The sequence below is a fragment of the Cnephaeus nilssonii genome, assembly GCF_951640355.1.
Source record: "Cnephaeus nilssonii genome assembly, chromosome: 3".
Classification (NCBI taxonomy): Eukaryota; Metazoa; Chordata; class Mammalia; order Chiroptera; family Vespertilionidae; genus Cnephaeus; species Cnephaeus nilssonii.
The window spans coordinates 1,856,630-1,875,320 of NC_137074.1; the positions used below are offsets into that span (position 1 = coordinate 1,856,630).

Consider the following 18,691-nt stretch of genomic DNA (forward strand, 5'->3'; position numbering starts at 1 on the left):
TCATTACACACATCCTCTGTGCCTCCCTCTGCACACGGTCGTTACACGCATCCTCTGTGCCTCCCTCTGCACACGGTTGTTACACACATCCTCTGTGCCTCCCTCTGCACACGATTGTTACACGCATCCTCTGTGCCTCCCTCTGCACACGGTCGTTACACACATCCTCTGTGCCTCCCTCTGCACACGGTCGTTACACGCACGCTAAGAGCCTGCCGCGCCCCGGCACTGGGGAATGCTGGGCAGGGGAGCTGTCAGCTGCAAACAAGCATGCATTTGTAACAACCTACCGTACTCTCCGTGCCTCCCTCTGCACACGGCTGTTACATGCGTCCTCCGTGTCTCCCTCTGCACACAGCCATTACGCACAGCGTGAAGAGCCCCCGGGCCGGCCCTGGGGAGTGCTGGGCAGGGGAGCTGTCAGCTGCTTAGCATGGTTTGCTTGGTCCCTTCATTAAGCTGCATCCATGTGCACATGTGCAGGTACATAGGCACATAGTCATGTGTGCTCTTACATGTAAGGCAGACGTTGACAGTAATGGTAACTGCCATTTATTGGGTGCTTTCTGTGTGCTGGATGTGCTGGCCCTGGGCCGACTCCTGCTGTGGCTTCTTGTGCGATTTGGAAATGTAGAGAGGGTTAGGGTTCGGGTTCGGGTTCGGGTTAGGGTTCAGGTTAGGATTGGGGTTAGGATTGGGGTTAGGATTGGGGTTAGGATTGCGTTGGGGTGTGGATTGGGGTTAGCATTGGGGTTAGGGTTAGGGTTAGAGTCGGGGTTAGGGTTGGGGTTAGGGTTAGGGTTAGGGTTAGAGTTAGGGTTAGGATTGGGGTTAGAGTTAGGGAGGATGCTGCCTGCCCAGCCCCTCAGCACATCCTGGACTGAGCCAGGCCGGAGCCCCGCCCCCGGTCACAGTGCTTTTGCTGGCGTTCTCTGGGGCCTCCTGTGCGGGAACCTGTGGTGCCCGGCGACCCCTCACCCTCGGCAGTCCCTGTGGGAACGCCCACGCCGTGTTTCTCCTGAAAAGTGAAAGCACTAAAGGCACAGTCCGGGCCTGCGGCCGCTCTCCACTCCCGGTGGCCACCCTAGGACCAGGCCCCTCGGGGCATCGCGGTGCTGGAGGGAGACGCTGTCCCTCCTGGTGCCGGTGATGGGGACTCAGCGCTCCCTGCAGCCTGGGACACCGAGGGCTCGTTCAGTTCCAGAAGGGAGGACGTTTACCAGTAATTCCCTAATGGGCGCTGATTGTGGGAGGAGAGGTGGAATTCCAGGAATTCCTTTTGAGGGCTGTGCTACTCGCCAAGATATTGCACAACCTTGCGCCGCTGCTGTTTCTGGTTACATCCGCCCCTCACGTTCTCTGCGACCTCCCTGCTGGTCTGGCGGTCGTCGGGGGCCGCGGGTGTGGAGACGCTGCCGGCTTAGACAGGCGGCTCAGCCTTGGGAACGGAGCCTGACTCCGTGGGAGATGGGGCTCCGGACCGAGGGGCAGCTTCCAGGGGCTTTTCCACTCCCCCTGTCTGTCATCCGTGTAACAGACGTGGGTTATGTGCTGTGGTGCGTGTTCCTCCCGTTTCCTGTGGGGTTTAGTTTCCTTTGAAAAGCCCCTGGAGTGAGAGTGAATGCGTGAAGCGGGGGCTGCGTGGGGTTGCGTGGCCGGGGTGCTGGGCAGCGGCGGGTGGCTGGGTCACGTGACACTTTCTTCTGGCTTCCGCGCAGGTCCCCAGGCGAGAACGATTCTCATGCAGTCGAGTCTGCCGCAGGCGCAGCTGGCTTCTATCTGGTAAGGGGGTCGGCCTTGGTTTGTACAGAGAGACCCCTGATTTCTTACATTGGGACGGCTGCACCAGTCTTTCGATTAACGCCGTTATTTATAGGGGGCATGGAACATGCTTACTTTTTCAATGACTTGTAATGATTACCTGTCTTACATGTTCCCATTTTGATTCTGAAAAATGCAAAAGCAGAGAGGTTACTATAACAGCTCTCAAGAACTCAGAGCCCCACCTGAATGGTCTGCTCTGTGGCCAGCCTGTCCTCCCTCCTCTTTCCGGTTATTTACAGCCAACTCGGTCATGATGTCCTTTTCACCTGCTAATACTTCAGCTTGTGTCTCCAAAAGAGACGGGTTTTTCTTAACATGACTACAATACCAGTTATTCCACCTAAACTTAATAGTAATTCTTAACACATTGCGGACGGATCATGAGAATTCTCGCTTCGTGTTACACAGTGTTTTACAAAGTATCATACTTTGAAAAGATATTAGCTTGTAAGAATATAATAAATAACTTCAAAATGCAATGGGTATTTAATTTTAAAGCGTGCCTTTAACATTTATGTAAAACGTTTTTTGTACTCGTTCAATAGAAACTTATCTGGCCAGTGGGTAAAGCTAGCAATAAAACTACTGGTCCGCAGTGTGTTAAGTTAATCAGATAGTATTCCACCTGAGGAAATGTCAGGTTAAAGAGGAGTTTCTTGACTTAAGGCATCAGCCAGGCCAGCTGCCCAGGGTAGCCTCCGCCCTGGCGACATGCTGTGAGCAGCTCTGTTGTCCTGTCCGCTCTTGGTGTCCACAGTTTAAGTGGAATCACATTCTCGGACTTGCTACAAAAATCTGTTTATGCTAATTAGCTACTAGTGCAGGTTGGTTATGAAGAACCGTGGGGACGGAATCCTCAGATTGAAGAGCAGAAAACACCTCAGCTGTGGCTGGAGGCCGTAGAGACCCTCGTGAGGCCGAGATCAGGCTTGGCCAGCCGAGCCCAGCGGCTTGCACCTGCTTTTGTAAAGAAGTTTTGTGGTAGTGTCCCGCCTATTTGTTTACACATCGTTTGTGGCTGCTTTCTGCTACAAAGACAGATTCAGTGTGAGAGAGACTGTGTCCCGAAAAGCTGAAATATTTACTGCCTGCCCTGCTAGTTTGCTGAGCACAGTGTTCAAGCACACGTAGACTGTAAGTATAATACATTGTAAACGGGCTTGCAGGATAGAGGAGAGTGTAATATCGTAGTAACCTTTGTTGGATGCTAACCATCCTTTCAACTCTATGGATTGTCTCATTTCATCTTTGCAACAGCAGTATGAAATAGGTGCCGTTTTTATAAACTGAGGCACAGAGAGACTTCAGTGGCCTAGAGGTTAAATAAGAAAATAGAACGTTTAGATGACGCATGAGGAGTGACCAGCACGCGTCTCCGGGAACCCAGATCACAGCGCGCTTCTCGTTGGACAGGAACCTCTCTGACATTGACCAAGACGGAAAGCTCACGGCAGAGGAGTTCATCCTGGCCATGCACCTCATCGACGTGGCCATGGCTGGCCAGCCGCTGCCGCCCGTGCTGCCCGCGGAGTACATCCCGCCCTCCTTCCGGTAAGAGCACCTACGGGGCCCGTGTGCCCGGCGTGCAAAGGTCACACTTGGCTCCAGGGGCTGTGTGCTGGTCATTTTCATTCCTGGCGAGTAAACCAGTGTCCGTGAGCTCAGGAGACCCTGTCGAGGCTCTGCTCACCTGGGCGCGCTCCTCACGTCCAGGCTGCGGGACACTGAGGGCGAACCCTTTACCGCAATCTCTGTGAAACTGGTGAAGCGAAGCACAGTGAAGCGAGGCCTGCCCGCGTTAGTGAACCGTCCAAAGACGGGAGCTGTTTCTCCGATCGGTGTGCCTGAAGCTCGCCAAAGTCTCGGCAGTGAAACTGCGCGCCAGTCCGGGGCAAACAGGCGAGGCGTCTGCCGGTGGAGAGGGGGACGCTGGCGACGGAGACGTTGTAGTCAGGACAGGAACAGAACCGTTTCCAGGCTGAAGCCCAGCCCGGGGGTGGGGGTGTGTGGAGAGGGGACCGAGGTCCAGGGGAGAACCTGCAGCGACCAGCACCCCCCCTGCACAGCACCCCCTCCCCTCCTGAGAGTCCCCGGAAAAGACAAACCCGAGACCTTACAGCGCAGAGGGAAAGAAAGATACGCGTTTCTACACTAATTCCTCAAACATCAGGAAAGACGACAGAAAATGGTATCCTAAGAGTTAGAGAAAGGGAGCTGTCACTGTCAGAGGTGCCGGGGACGGGCAGGCTGAGCAGGCCCCGGGGTGGCAGTGTCTGAGGCCGGAGGGAGGGAGGGGGTGGGGAGGGGAGGGGGCCGTGCTTAGAGGTGGCTCTGGCTCTGGAACTGAGAGCAGGCTAACGAGTCCAGTGGAACCCGTCAGTCACCCACGTGTTTTAAGGGCGTCAAAGGGCAGGCATTGCGTGTTTATGAAGTGTAAGATGGACAGACGTTACATAGAGGGAATGAGATGCTCCCTCCTGGTGAGCGAGTCCAGGCGGAGTAGAATCCCGTGAAGGTGAGGGTGATGGTGATGGCCATGGCGCGAGCCCCTCCTGTGTCCTGGCCTGTTCTGGCCCCTGGGGCTGCTCACCGATTCATTTCTTCGGGGGTGCCCTGATTCTGGCGGTGGTTCTGAACATTTGAACACGCTTGGCACTGAGCCTGATGACGCTCACATACTTATTTCTGTAAACTTTGTCAATAGTGAGGATCCAATCTTTTTTTCTCACAATACCATGATACAGAGCCTAATCTTTTACAAATCTTTTCCACAGTTTGCTCAATCCCACCCGGACAGCTTGACGTCACTTTCTCTTTTTTCTTCTTTTCCGCAATCGCAGGCGCGTCCGCTCCGGCAGCGGCGTGTCGGCCCTGAGCGCGGCCTCGGCGGACCAGAGGCTGCCCGAGGAGCCGGCGCTGGAGGACGAGCAGCCGCCGGAGAAGAAGTTGCCCGGTAACTCACGTTCCCGTTCTGTCAGTCAGAGGCTTTCTCTCCGAGGCAGAGAGGGGCGGGAATAAATCTGATGGCGTTCTCGCTGTGTTCCTTTAACTGATCTTCGAAAGGAAACACGGTTAACATGCTTTTAGATTTGCATGTATGTATAGAAATGAGAACGTTGTGTACTCTGCAAACGCACCCTTGTTCCAGCTTTTACATGGACATCGGATTATTCACTCAACAAAAAACTTATAAATGTTATTTATATAGCACTCAAGTTAATAAGTCTTTAAGGAGATTGCTTAATACCACCAGAAATAGGAACTAAAATCGCTACTGTTACTTTCTCATGTTGTTGGGGAGAATTGGAGAAGTCTTAATAACAAGAAGCTATTTTAAACATAACATGTAAATAATCCTCATTTACAAGGATAACCCCATCACAATATTAAAATACCAGAGGCCAGTGCACGAAATTCCTACATTTGGGGGTGGGGTCCCTCAGCCTGGCCTGCGCCCTCTCGCAGTCTGGGGCCCTTCCGGGGATGTCCGACTGCCACGGAGGTGGGAGAGGCTCCCACCCCCACTGCTGCGCTCACCAGCCGTGAGCCCGGCTTCTGGCTGAGCGGTGCTCCCCCTGTGGGAGTGCACTGACCACCAGGGGCAGGTCCTGCATTGAGTGTCTGCCCCCTGGTGGTCAGTGTGTGTCATAGCGACTGGTCATTCACTGTTTGGTTGATTTGCATATTAACCTTTTATTATATAGGATTCTAAGGCAGCTGTGAATTATTATTTTTTAATATATTTTATTGATTTTTTTACAGAGAGGAAGGGAGAGAGATAGAAAGTTAGAAACATCGATCAGCTGCCTCCTGCACACCCCCCACTGGGGATGTGCCCGCAACCAAGGTACATGCCCCCGACCGGAATCGAACCTGGGACCCTTCAGTCCGCAGGCAGACGCTCTATCCACTGAGCCAAACCGGTTTCGGCAGCTGTGAATTATTTTTTATTTTTATTTTTTATTTAATAAATCTTTATTGTTCAGATTATTACAGTTGTTCCTCTTTTTTCCCCCCATAGCTCCCCTCCACTTGGTTCCCATCCCACCCTCTTCCCTTACCTCCCCCCACTGTCCTCATCCATAGGTGTACGATTTTTGTCCAGTCTCCTCCCGCACCCCTCACACCCCTTTTACCCCTGAGAGTTGTCAGTCCACTCCCTTTCTATGCTCCTGATTCTATTATATTCACCAGTTTATTCTGTACATTAGATTTTTAATTCTCTTGGTTTTTAGATTCACTTGTTGATAGATATGTATTTGTTGTTCATAATTTTTATCTTTACCTTTTTCTTCTTCTTCCTCTTCTTAGAGAATACCTTTCAGCATTTCATAGAATACTGGTTTGGTGTTTGATGAACTCCTTTAGCTTTTTCTTATCTGTGAAGCTCTTTATCTGCCCTTCAATTCTGAATGTCAGCTTGGCTGGGTAGAGTACTCTTGGTCGTAGGTTCTTGCTATTCATCACTTTGACTATTTCTTGCCACTCCCATCTGGCCTGCATAGTTTCTGTTGAGAAATCAGCTGACAATCGTATGGGTGCTTCCTTGTAGGTAATTAACTGTTTTTCTCTTGCTGCTTTTAATAGTCTCTCTTTGTCTTTTGCCCTTGGATTTTAATTATGATGTGTCTTGGTGTGGTCCTCTTTGGATTCCTCTTGTTTGGGGTTCTGTGTGCTTCCTGGACTTGTAAGTCTATTTCTTTCACCAGGTGGGGGAAGTTTTCAGTCATTATTTCTTCAAATAGGTTTTCAGTATCTTGCTCTCTCTCTTCTTCTGGCACCCCCATAATTCTGATGTTGGTACACTTGAAGTTGTCCCAGAGGCTTCTTACACTATCTTCAAATTTTTTGATTCATTTTCTTTTAGCTTTTCCAGTTGAGTGATTTTTGCTTCTTTGTATTTCAAATCTTTGACTTGATTCTTGCGTTCCTTTAGTTTGCTGTTGGGTGTCTTTATAATATTTTTTTATTTCAGTCAGTGTATGTTTAATTTCTAGTTGGTCCTTTTCCATATCCTCGAGGGTCTCGCTAAATTTATCGGCCTTTTCTAGGAAATTCTTGAAAAACTTTATAACCGTGGTTTTGAACTCTATGTCCAGTCGTTTGTTTTCCTGCATTTCTTTGGTTTGTGATCTGTTTCTTTGTCTCCGCATTTTCGCTGCTTCCCTGAGTTGGTAGGGTGGCTTTGTGTGCTAGGTGTCCTATATGGGCCAGTGGCTCGGCCTCCCCAGTTACCTGAGGTGGACACTCTTGGTGCACCCCTTTGTGGACTGTGTGCACAGCCTTGTTGTAGTTAAGTCTTGATTGTTGTTGGTATCAGTGGGAGGAGTTGACCTCTAGGCCAATTGGCTGTGAGGATCAGCTGTGTCTACGCCGGGAGACAGCCTTATTTGACTAGACTTGCAAAATTGTAAAAGCCTCTGTGCTCAGCTTGGATGGGGCGGAGTTTCAGGGTGGAGCCTACAGCCTTGGCTTCCCGTCAGCCCTGCCCTATGAGGTTCCTGGGTCTCAGTGTCTCTCAGTGTCCCTCTGTACTCCCTGCAAGCACCTCTGAGAGAAAGGCGCCCTGGAGTTTCGCCTGCTGCCAAACAGTCTAGTCTCTCCCCCAATGAATCTGGATTCCCAGATTCTCGCCCGGAACTGGGGTTCAGTGCAGTCGGAACCGGGGCTCAGCGCAGTCCGGAGCTTTTGTCTCCTTCCCACTAGAGCAATCCTGCGGCACACTTAACAGTCCATCCTCTGCGCGCATTCACATGCACGCCTCCGGAGCTCTGCCTTTCGCCGCTCCCCTGAGTTTCTGCCTTACAGCCCAGATTCCCCCAGTATGAGCCTGGGTCCCCAGGGTCTCGCCCGGTACTGGGGTTCAGTGCAGTCCGGAGCTTTTGTCTCCTTCCCGCTAGAGAGTGCCAGCCAGGCATTCAGCCGCCTGTCCTGTCCGGCTCCGTCCTCTCCGCACGCCCACGCCTGTGTCTCCGTACCTCTGGCTTTTACAGCTCCTCTGGTTTTCCTTATGGTTTTCTCTTTCCTTCTAGTTGTAGGATTTCCAGTCAGCCAGCTTTCCTGTGGTTCTGGATGATGTCCGTTTTGTCTTTTAGTTGTATTTTTGAAATTGTTGTGCAAGGCTGCAGTTTAGGTGTTTACTTATGCCGCCATCTTGGTTTCTCCAGCTGTGAATTATTAATGGTGATGATAGTGATACTAAGAACAAGTGAAATGTACTAGGGAGTTTCTGTGCTCAGTACTTTGTCAGTGTTGTTTTGTTGCATTTAAAGTGCTCAGTGGTTAACTGACATGCTCAGGACACTCGTTTTCCCAGTTTCCTCTTTAAATTAGTGTGCTCACTGATGAGCCACTAGTGGAAACGTTCGTGCGAGTGTGCTGAGGACAGTGAAGAGTACATGTTAAGAATGCGTGGTCCTTGCCTCCAGAAGGTGATGTGTAACTGAGGGTTAAACGTCCATGGAGAGTCATCAGGGCAGAGCAGGGGTCACCTGCCGAGTCAAGGTCATGGAGAAGGAGACGCAGAGTAACCGCAGGAGAGGAGGTTGCCGTAGACGACGCAGACTTGCCATGGGAAGAGTCTTTGGAAATGGCGCTCTGAACGCCATGATGTGGCGCTCATCGTGAGGGGGGCGTGTGTGGAAGGAGCGAGGGGAGGCATTGTCGCTGCTCACAAAGGGCCCGGGCAGGAGGGACGCGCAGGGGCCCGGTGTGCGCTTCTGCCTCAGGTCGGGGCCTCGAGGTCGTCCTCCCACAGGGCATGTTGAACATGACTTTCCAGAGCTGTTGGTTTCTCGTTCCAAAGTGACCTTTGAAGATAAGAAGCGCGAGAACTTCGAGCGCGGCAGCCTGGAGCTGGAGAAGCGCCGGCAGGCGCTGCTGGAGCAGCAGCGGAAGGAGCAGGAGCGCCTGGCGCAGCTGGAGCGCGCCGAGCAGGAGCGCAAGGAGCGCGAGCGGCAGGAGCAGGAGCGCAAGCGGCAGCTGGAGCTGGAGCGGCAGCTGGAGAAGCAGCGGGAGCTGGAGCGGCAGCGTGAGGAGGAGCGGAGGAAGGAGATCGAGCGGCGCGAGGTGAGCCCTGCGGAGCCCGGCGCGGGCGCCGTCTTCTTTCCTCTACCGTCCCTGGTTCCAGCACATTCGGAAATGTGAAGCTGTCGTCAGGTCTGATTCCAGAACATTCCACCCCCTAAGAAACTCCTTGCCCACTAAGCAGTTACTCTCCCTCCCCCCGATGTACCTTCTGTCCATGTAGGTCTCTCTGGCCGTGTCAGGTAACGGGTCGTACAGTGTGTGGCCTTTTGTGTCTGCTCTCGCTCACATGCTGTTTTCAGGTTCATCCACATTCCAGCATGAATCAGTGCTGTTATTTTCTGTGGCTGAACCGTACCCCTTTACGTGAATATACCACTTGTTACATATCCATTCATCGGTTGATGGACATTGGGTTATTTCTACTTTTTGGCTACTATGAGTAATTTTGCTACGAGCATTCACAGGTTTTTGATAAGACGGTTTTATAACAAGCCACAGATACCGGTTAAGTATTTCTCCAGACTTTCCCCTGCACTCGTGTACAGTGTAGAGACACGGAGGTTTGTTTGGTGGAATGGGTGGGGATTCAGTGCAGATTTTTTAACCGCTGTATTTATCAAGTTTTATTTTCCTGTTTTGTAATGGAATTTCTCGAAATGTTTAATAATATCTCATCCCTAAAGGAAAAGACTTTCCCGCTGTTAACGTTTATTAGGAGACAGTGTACAGTGTAAGAGCTGAACAGTTAACAGCCCGTCTGTTCCTGTGTGTCCCAGGCCGCAAAACGAGAACTTGAAAGGCAACGACAACTTGAATGGGAACGAAATCGAAGACAGGAACTATTGAACCAAAGAAACAAAGAACAGGAAGACATAGTTGTCCTGAAAGCCAAGAAGAAGACTTTGGAATTTGAATTAGAAGCTCTGGTGAGTAAAGTTGGATTATGTTTTGGGAATATATTAACATCAAACCATTAAAATGGTAATAATTTTTATTATTTTTCATTTATTTAAGAATGATAAAAAGCATCAACTTGAAGGAAAACTTCAAGATATCAGATGTCGACTGGCCACCCAAAGGCAAGAGATTGAGAGCACAAACAAGTCCAGAGAGCTGCGGATTGCCGAGATCACCCACCTGCAGCAGCAGTTACAGGTGAGAAGGGTCCCTGGACGCTCAGCCAGCACGATGCGCTTACCATGCACTCTTAGCATGCACCAAGCACCACTCGCTTAGCATGCACTCTTAGCATGCACTCAGCACCACGCGCTTAGCATGCACTCTTAGCATGCACTCAGCACCACGCGCTTAGCATGCACTCTTAGCATGCACTCAGCACCACGCGCTTAGCATGCACTCTTAGCATGCGCTCAGCACCACGCGTTTAGCATTCACTCTTAGCATGCGCTCAGCACCACGCGCTTAGCATGCACTCTTAGCATGCACTCAGCACCACGCTCTTAGCATTCACTCTTAGCATGCACTCAGCACCACGCGCTTAGCATGCACTCTTAGCATGCACCAAGCACCACGCGCTTAGCATGCACTCTTAGCATGCACTCAGCACCACGCGCTTAGCATGCACTCTTAGCATGCACTCAGCACCACGCGCGTAGAATGCACTCTTAGCATGCACTCAGCACCACGCGCTTAGCATGCACTCTTAGCATGCACTCAGCACCACGCGCTTAGCATGCACTCTTAGCATGCACTCAGCACCACGCGCTTAGCATGCACTCTTAGCATGCACCCAGCACCACGCGCTTAGCATGCACTCTTAGCATGCACTCAGCACCACGCGCTTAGCATGCACTCTTAGCATGCACCCAGCACCACGCGCTTAGCATGCACTCTTAGCATGCACCCAGCACCACGCGCTTAGCATGCACTCTTAGCATGCACCCAGCACCACGCGCTTAGCATGCACTCTTAGCATGCACTCAGCACCCCGCGCTTAGCATGCACTCTTAGCATGCACTCAGCACCACGCGCTTAGCATGCACTCTTAGCATGCACTCAGCACCACGCGCTTAGCATTCACTCTTAGCATGCACTCAGCACCACGCGCTTAGCATGCACTCGGCTCTGTGAAGTCGCGATGCAGCAGATCAGGTCCTTGAATAAACAGGCTGTTGAGTAAACCCACTCAGCCACGTTAGCTGCGCGTTGCCGGGCCGGGCGCTCCCTGGGCACGAGGGTCCAGCCGTGAGCCGCAGAGGGGAGGGCCTCGCCCTCGTGCAGCTTGCCTTCTGTGTGCAGGGCAGACAGACACTAACAAGACAGGTACGCCCTCTGTTAGAGCGCGAACAGTGCGCTGCGGCGTGAGCAGGGAGGAGACCGCCTGGGTTGGAGGGTTGCGATCTTAAAGGTGGCGGCACAGGCCTCGGTGAGGGTTTCATTTGCCAGAGACTTAGGAGAGGAGCAGCTAAGCGGGGGAGGTGCGGCAGAGCCGGTCCCAGGTAGGGAAACAGCGGGGAGAAGGTCCCGAGGCTGCAGGTGGTCCCTAAGGTACAGGTGACAGCGGGGAGACCCTGTGGCTGGGGCAGGCGGGGCTGGATCCGTAGGACCTGCAGTCCATCACGGGACTTCGGCTTTATCGTGATCATGACAGTGAAGAAGTGCAGTAAGTGTTTTGGGGGGAGTATGAGAGATACATACAGAGAGTAGTTGGGGACACAGTAGAGTTCAGCTTTGATCTTATTACCTATGCAGAGTTGACCACCAAGTTGTCATAACACCACCTGGTCTGGTTTCGGTTGTTGAAGCGGGGGGTGGGGAGCATCACATTCAAGTAGATATTGTTCTGCATATCATCATGTTTTAACTGATTTTTATCTCAGCTTCTTTTCTCAGCACGATGATCGTGACATTTATCTGTTTTGTTGCGTGAATCAGTAGTTTGTTCTTTTTCATCATTGAGTAGTGTTTCCTTATTTATCACTCACCTGTTGATTGACATTTAGGCTCTTTCCAGTTCCAGACTTTTGTGAAAAAAAAACCCTGCAGTGGTCATTTATTTCCAGGTCTTTATGTGGAAATACGTTTGATTTCTGTTGGTTAAATTTTAGGAGTGGAATTTCTGTGTCATATAAGTGCGTGCTCAACCCTATTCGACTGTTTCCAAAGTAGTTGTACATTTTGCATTCTCACTAGCGGTGCACGAGTGGTTGTACATCTTGCATTCTCACCAGCGGTGTACGAGTGGTTGTACATTTTGCATTCTCACCAGCGGTGTATAAGCGGTTGTACATCTTGCATTCTCACCAGCGGTGTACGAGCGGTTGTACATCTTGCATTCTCACCAGCGGTGTACGAGTGGTTGTACATTTTGCATTCTCACCAGCGGTGTATAAGCGGTTGTACATCTTGCATTCTCACCAGCGGTGTACGAGCGGTTGTACATCTTGCATTCTCACCAGCGGTGTACAAGCGGTTGTACATCTTGCATTCTCACCAGCGGTGTACGAGCGGTTGTACATCTTGCATTCTCACCAGCGGTGTACGAGTGGTTGTACATTTTGCATTCTCACCAGCGGTGTATAAGCGGTTGTACATCTTGCATTCTCACCAGCGGTGTACGAGCGGTTGTACATCTTGCATTCTCACCAGCGGTGTACAAGCGGTTGTACATCTTGCATTCTCACCAGCGGTGCACGAGCGGTTGTACATCTTGCATTCTCACCAGCGGTGTACGAGTGGTTCAGTTGTTCCTCATCCTTGCCAACACTTGGCATTGTTATCATTTTTTGCTTTAACATTTCCACTTGGTGTGGAACAGTATCTGACAGTTCATTAATTTGCATTTTCCTGAAAGCTAATGCCATTGGGCATCACTTCATATGGGTATTGGCATGTGTCTTCTTGTGTATGTCTTTTTGTGAACAAATCTTTTGCCCATTTTCTTACTGGGTTGTTTTTATGAGTTTTTTATTCTTTTAACAAGTCCTTTGTCAGATATATGACTTGCAAATATTTTTTCCCAGTCTGTGGTTTGCCTTTTTTTTTTTTTTTTTTGTAATGGTGCTTTTTAAAGTTTTAAATTTTGATAAATCTTATTAAGTTTTTCTTTTATGGTTCATGGTTTTTGTGTTCTATCTAAAAAAGTCCTCGGCTCGCCTAAGATTGCAGATATTGTCTCTTCTGTTTTCTTCCAGTGGTTTTGTAGTTGTATTTTCATGCTTAGGTCTATGGTTCATTTCAAGTCGATTTTTATGTAAGTAGAAGGTGAAGGGTAAGGTTCATTTTTCTCCATACTAGTACCTAGTTGGTCTAACTACATTTATTAAAAATACTATCATTTTCCCCACTGAATTACCATGGCAGCTTGTTGAAAATCAATTGATCGTATTTGTCAAGGTCTTTTCTAGACTCTACTCTGCTCCCTTAATCTGTGTCTTTTCTTTCACCGGGACCTTACTCTGTTGATAATTGTAGCTTTATAATAATTTTTTAAACGAATTACTCTGAGATCTTCAATATTCTTTTTTTTCTTCACATTACTTTGGCTAGTTTAGATCCTTTACAATGCCACATAAGTTTTAGAATCAGCTTGTTAATTTTTACAAAGACACTTAGAATTTTTTTTAAAAAAATATATTTTATTGACTTTTTACAGAGAGGAAGAGAGAGGGATAGAGAGTTAGAAACATCGATGAGAGAGAAACATCCATCAGCTGCCTCTTGCACACCCCCTACTGGGGACGTGCCCGCAACCAAGGTACATGCCCTTGACCGGAATCGAACCTGGGACCCTTGAGTCCGCAGGCCGACGCTCTATCCACTGAGCTAAACCAGTTTCGGCGACACTTAGAATTTTGATTGGTGTTTCATTGATTTTATAAATCAATTTGGGAAGAATCGACATATTGACAATATTGAGTCTTATGGTATACTAGTATTTCTCAATTTTATTTCAGTTGTTTTAAATTTCTCTGAACAGTGTTTTGTAGTTTTTAGTGTATAAGTCTTGTACATATTTTGTAAAGTTTACCCCTAAGTATGTCATGGTTTTGGATGTTATTTCAATTTCCTATTATTTGATGCCAATATATAAAAATATAATTTATTGCTATATACTGACCTTATATCTATAATATTGCTTAACATACGTATTCCTTAGAGTTTCTGTGTACATAGTACATTGTTTGCAAATGAAGACAGCTATTTCTTATTTCCAGTCTGTCTACCTTCCATTGACGTTTGTATTTATTTATTTGTCCGAACTGCCTTGATAACAGCCTCCAGTGCTGTTTTGGGTAGAAATGGTGAGAGTCCTGGTTTTGACCGTAGGGGAAAGGCTTCAGTCTCACCATTGAGGGTGGTGCTGACTGCAGGTTTGCTGGTAGCTGCCCTTTTCAGGTCGAGGGACTTCCCTCCCCCCACTTTCTGCTGAGAGTGGTGGTCAGGAACAGGTGTCTGATTGGGTAACTTTTTTCCTGTTTTGGTTGAGATGTTTACATGTTTTCCCCCGTTTGTTTTCTTTAATACAGAGTGGGGCAAAAGTAGGTTTATAGTTGTTTACTAGTATATGGAAAATAATGTAACAACTATTAAATAACAATACAAGAATAAACTTTCTAGTACTCAACTGTAGACCTACTTTTGCCCCACCTGTATAATGACTTACTTTGGTTGAAATTTGAATGTTAGACTACCTTCTATTTCTGCGATAAACCACACTTGGTCATGATGTATTGCCATTTAAAAAATACTTTATAAGATTCAGTTTGCTGTTATTAAAGATTTTTCATTTAAATTCATGAGAAATATTAGTTGATAGTCTTCTTGTAATGTCCTTGTCTAGTTATGGTCTCAGGGTAATAAATACGAAAACAAGCTGGAGAGTATCCTTTTTTCCCTATTTTCTAAAAACGTTTGTGTTGAAATGGTATTTCTTCTTTGAGTATTTGATGGCATTCACCAGCGAAGCCTTCTGTGCTAAGAGTTTTCTGTGTAGTAGGACTTTTAATTGCAAAAAATTTATTATTATTATTTATTTATTTATTTTTAAAAATATATTTCTTTTATTGACTTCAGAGAGGAAGGGAGAGAGAGCGAGAGATAGAAACATGAATGACAAGAGAGAATCATCCATTGGCTGCATCCTGCACGCCCCCCACCGGGGATCGAGCCTGCAACCCGGGCATGTCCCTTGGCTGGAATCAAACCCAGGACCCTTCAGTCCGCAGGCTGACGCTATCCACTGAGCCAAACCACCCAGGGCAAAAATGTATTCAATAGTTGTAGGGCTCTTCAGATTCTCTGTTTCTTCTTGAGTCTTTTGATAATTTCTATCTTTCAATGAATTTGTCCTGTTCCTCGAAGTAATCAAATTTATTTGTATAAAGTTATTTACAGCATTCTCTTATTATTCTTTAGAAGCCTGTAGTATCTGTAGTAATGTCACTTCTTTCATTCCTGGTACTGAAATTTTGTATTTTCTCTCTCCCTCCCCATCTCTTTCTCTTCCTTCTCCTCTCCCTTCCCCTCTTCCTTCTCTTAATTCTCTCTTCCCTTCCTCCTCATCCTTTTCTAAATCAGTTCTTGCTAGAAGTTTATTGGTTGTATTGATTTTTTAAAGCCTTTATTTCTATTATTTTTTTTCTCTATGGTATGTTCATTTTCTGTTTCATTTATTGAGGCTTTTTATTTCCTTCTATCAACATTGAGTTTAATTTGCTTATTTTTAGTTTCATAAAGGGGAAACTTACATGATTGAATTTGGACCTTTCTTCATTTCTGATATAAACATTTTAAGCCATAAATTTCCCTCTAAGTATTGTTGTAGCCATATTACACAAAATTTTTAATGTGTAGTGTTTTCATATTCATTCAATTCAAAATATTTTTTATTTCTTTTGTCATTTTTCCTTTGATGAGTTATTTAGAATTATGCTGTTTAATCTCCAAATATTTGAAATTTTTCCAGATATCTTTCTTATTGCTTTATGGCTCAGCATAGGATCTGTCTTGGTGAATCTTGCCTGTCACTTGTAAAGAATGTGCCCTCGTGGTTGGGTGGAGTGCCCTGTAACGGCAGCCAGATCACGCTGATTCATGGCGGGGGTGTCTTCCACGTCCTCACTGGTTTGTGACTTCCTTCAGCTGCTGGGAGAGGGTGTTGGACTCTGTCATTTTCTACATGTGGGTTTCTCTTCAGTCCTGTCAGTTGTTTCAGGTTCTTGGAAGTCCCAATCAGTTGGAGACATAACGTAATAGTATCAGATGTTCACTGCCACAGATGGCTTGAAAACATTATCCCAGCTCTCTCTGTCTTTCATTAACTCTTTATGAGCAGTTTCATAAGACATTCCCTTGGAAAACTTAGGAGTGAAGGCCATGTGCTTATTCATTATCGCACCAAACACACTTTTATTATTTAAGATTGACACTTAGCATGTTCACTTATCTACACTAATAAAAGAGAAACATGCAAATTGACCGTACCTCTGCTACGCCCACAAGCCATGCCCATCAGCCAATCAGGAGAGAGTATGCAAATTAACCCAACCAAGATGGCTGTGGCCACGGAGCGAGCAGGAGGCTTGGGTTTCCCCGGCAATGGAGGAAGCCAAGCTTCCTGCCCACTCTGGCCGGCCTTGGCCTCCGCTCAAGGCTACAAAGTTTCAATTATAGAAGATAAATAAATCCCAACAAAAATGGCAGCAGGCTTGGATCTGGAGAGAGCAGGAGGCTTGGGTTGCCCCTGGCGATGGAGGAAGCCAAGCTTCCTGGCCAGCCCTGATCTCCGCTCAAAGCTACAAAGTTTCAATTATAGAAGATAAATAAATCCCAACAAAAATAGTGGCGGCCACGGAGCTGGAGAGAGCAGGAGGTTTGAGTTGCCCCCGGCGATGGATGAAGCCAAGCTTCCTGCAGCCCTGGCCTGCCCTGGCCTCTGCTCAAGGCTACAAAGTTTCAATTATAGAAGATAAATAAATCCCAGATACCAGGGCCTCCGATTGGGTCACCAGGGGGTGTGGCCGGCCTGCAAACCACCTCAGGCCCCTTGCCCAGGGCGCCCCATGCCCCAAGGGAACCCCACCCTGATCCGGGACACCATTCAGGGCAAACCAGCCGGCCCCCACCCGTGCACCAGGCCTCTATCCTAGCTAATAAAAGAGTAATATGCAGATTGACCATCACTCCAACACACAAGATGGCTGCCCCCATGTGGACACAAGATGGCCGCCACAAGATGGCCAGCAGGGGAGGGCAGTTGGGAGGGACCAGGCCTGCAAGGGAAGGCAGTTGCGGGCGATCAAGCCTGCAGGGGAGGGCAGTTAGGGGTGACCAGGCTGGCAGAGGAGGGAAGTTGGGGGCGACCGGGCCTGCAGGGAAGGGCATTTGAGGGGGACCCAGGCCTGCAGGGGAGTGCAGTTGGGGGAGACCAGGCCTGCAGGGAAGGGCAGTTGGGAGGACCACACCTGCAGGGGAGGGCAGTTAGGGGCAAACAGGCTGGCAGGGAAGTAGTTAGGCATCAATCAGGCTGGCAGGGGAGTGGTTAGGGGGTGATCAGGAAGGCAGGCAGGCGAGCAGTTGGGAGCCAGCAGTCCTGGATTGTGAGAGGGTTCAGGCTGGGCTCCTGTGCACGAATTTCGTGTACCGGGCCTCTAGTCCTATATAATAAAAGGCGAATATGCCAATCTTCTCCTCAATTGGGAGTTCGACCATGGGGCGGGTCTGATGGCCAACCGCCCGCAGCCCCTCCCCCTGGCCGGCCTAGCCCCAATGGGGGTGAGCCAGCCGGTCCCCACCCATGCACGACTTTGTGCCCTGGGCCTCTAGTTGATAATAAAATACAAATCGGGGTTCCTGAAAATGTGGTGAAGTAAAAAATAAGACATGTTTGAAGAAATCCAGGTCATGGTAGGTTCTGAGACAGGGGCTCCCTTTCCTTACTGGAACGAGGGGTCCTTGCTGTGCCAGTGAGTCAGGGAGCCCTTCATGTTGTTTTGCCGTATTTAGCCACGTGGGCTGTCACATTTACATGCGTAAGAGGAGCTGAGTGGTCTGAGCCACGCTGCTTGGTGCTGCTCACGGTTTGACCTGGTTCCGGAGAGACTGGTGCTGGAGGCGGCCCGCCTTCGTCCGGGAGACGGGAGGAGCTCGTGGCTTTGGGGAACGACCTGTTGTATGTTCTGTTTTGTCCAGATTGTGTGTGTGTGGATTGTTCCCACGAGACGGTCATTCCAGCTCCTCCCTGTGCAGCTCCTAAACCCCGCTGCTCCTCACATGTGGCACACAGTGACTGCTGACATGCAAGCCAGGGTGTTTGAGGGTGGTTTTTCCGGAAGACTGGCTCTGAACCTGGATGAAAAGCATTTTTAAAGATACTTCTATTTTTTAAAACAAAAAGCCAATATATAGAGATTTTTTTTTAAATGTAGGTAAAAGTAGAAGTTAAATATTCCTCATTATACACTGGAAGGCTGTCATGTTACTGAAATGTACAGAAACTATTAGGGTAATTTCAGCTGAACTTAAGCAGGTCCAGTGCTTGGCAAGTCATCCATGACATAGCCTTGTCCCGTGTGATGTGGGTTTTTCTCACGTCGGTTAAGAAATAGTTGTTTCAAGAATTGTGGTGCGCCTTGACATGGCAGCTCCTTTCCGAGTGTGGGGTGCCCTGTGGCAGCCCCGTGCCAGGCTGGAACTCTGGTTTGTGTCCAGCTTCCCGCGTGTGGTCGGCCTCAGCGGGGCCCATTACAGAGCCACGTTCACAGCAGCTAGTTCCCGTTAAACCCCGCGCCCCCACCCCCACCCCCCACTCCCCCCGGCCCAGCGCCGCGGAGAAGCTGGTGCTTTAATGTCTCGCCAAGTACACTTTTTAAAGCTT

At 48.7% G+C, this 18,691-nt stretch overlaps 1 protein-coding gene across 1 annotated transcript in view; it reads left to right on the forward strand.

Moving 5' to 3' along the window:
• Nucleotides 1-18,691, forward strand: part of ITSN1 (intersectin 1) — a 123,145-nt gene that overhangs the window by 63,457 nt on the left and 40,997 nt on the right. Inside the window, exons 9-14 of the mRNA XM_079762187.1 lie at nucleotides 1,719-1,782; nucleotides 3,238-3,375; nucleotides 4,665-4,777; nucleotides 8,630-8,892; nucleotides 9,630-9,779; nucleotides 9,868-10,008. Coding sequence (XP_079618313.1) covers nucleotides 1,719-1,782; nucleotides 3,238-3,375; nucleotides 4,665-4,777; nucleotides 8,630-8,892; nucleotides 9,630-9,779; nucleotides 9,868-10,008 — 869 coding nt within the window. The remainder of the gene's footprint in view (nucleotides 1-1,718; nucleotides 1,783-3,237; nucleotides 3,376-4,664; nucleotides 4,778-8,629; nucleotides 8,893-9,629; nucleotides 9,780-9,867; nucleotides 10,009-18,691) is intronic.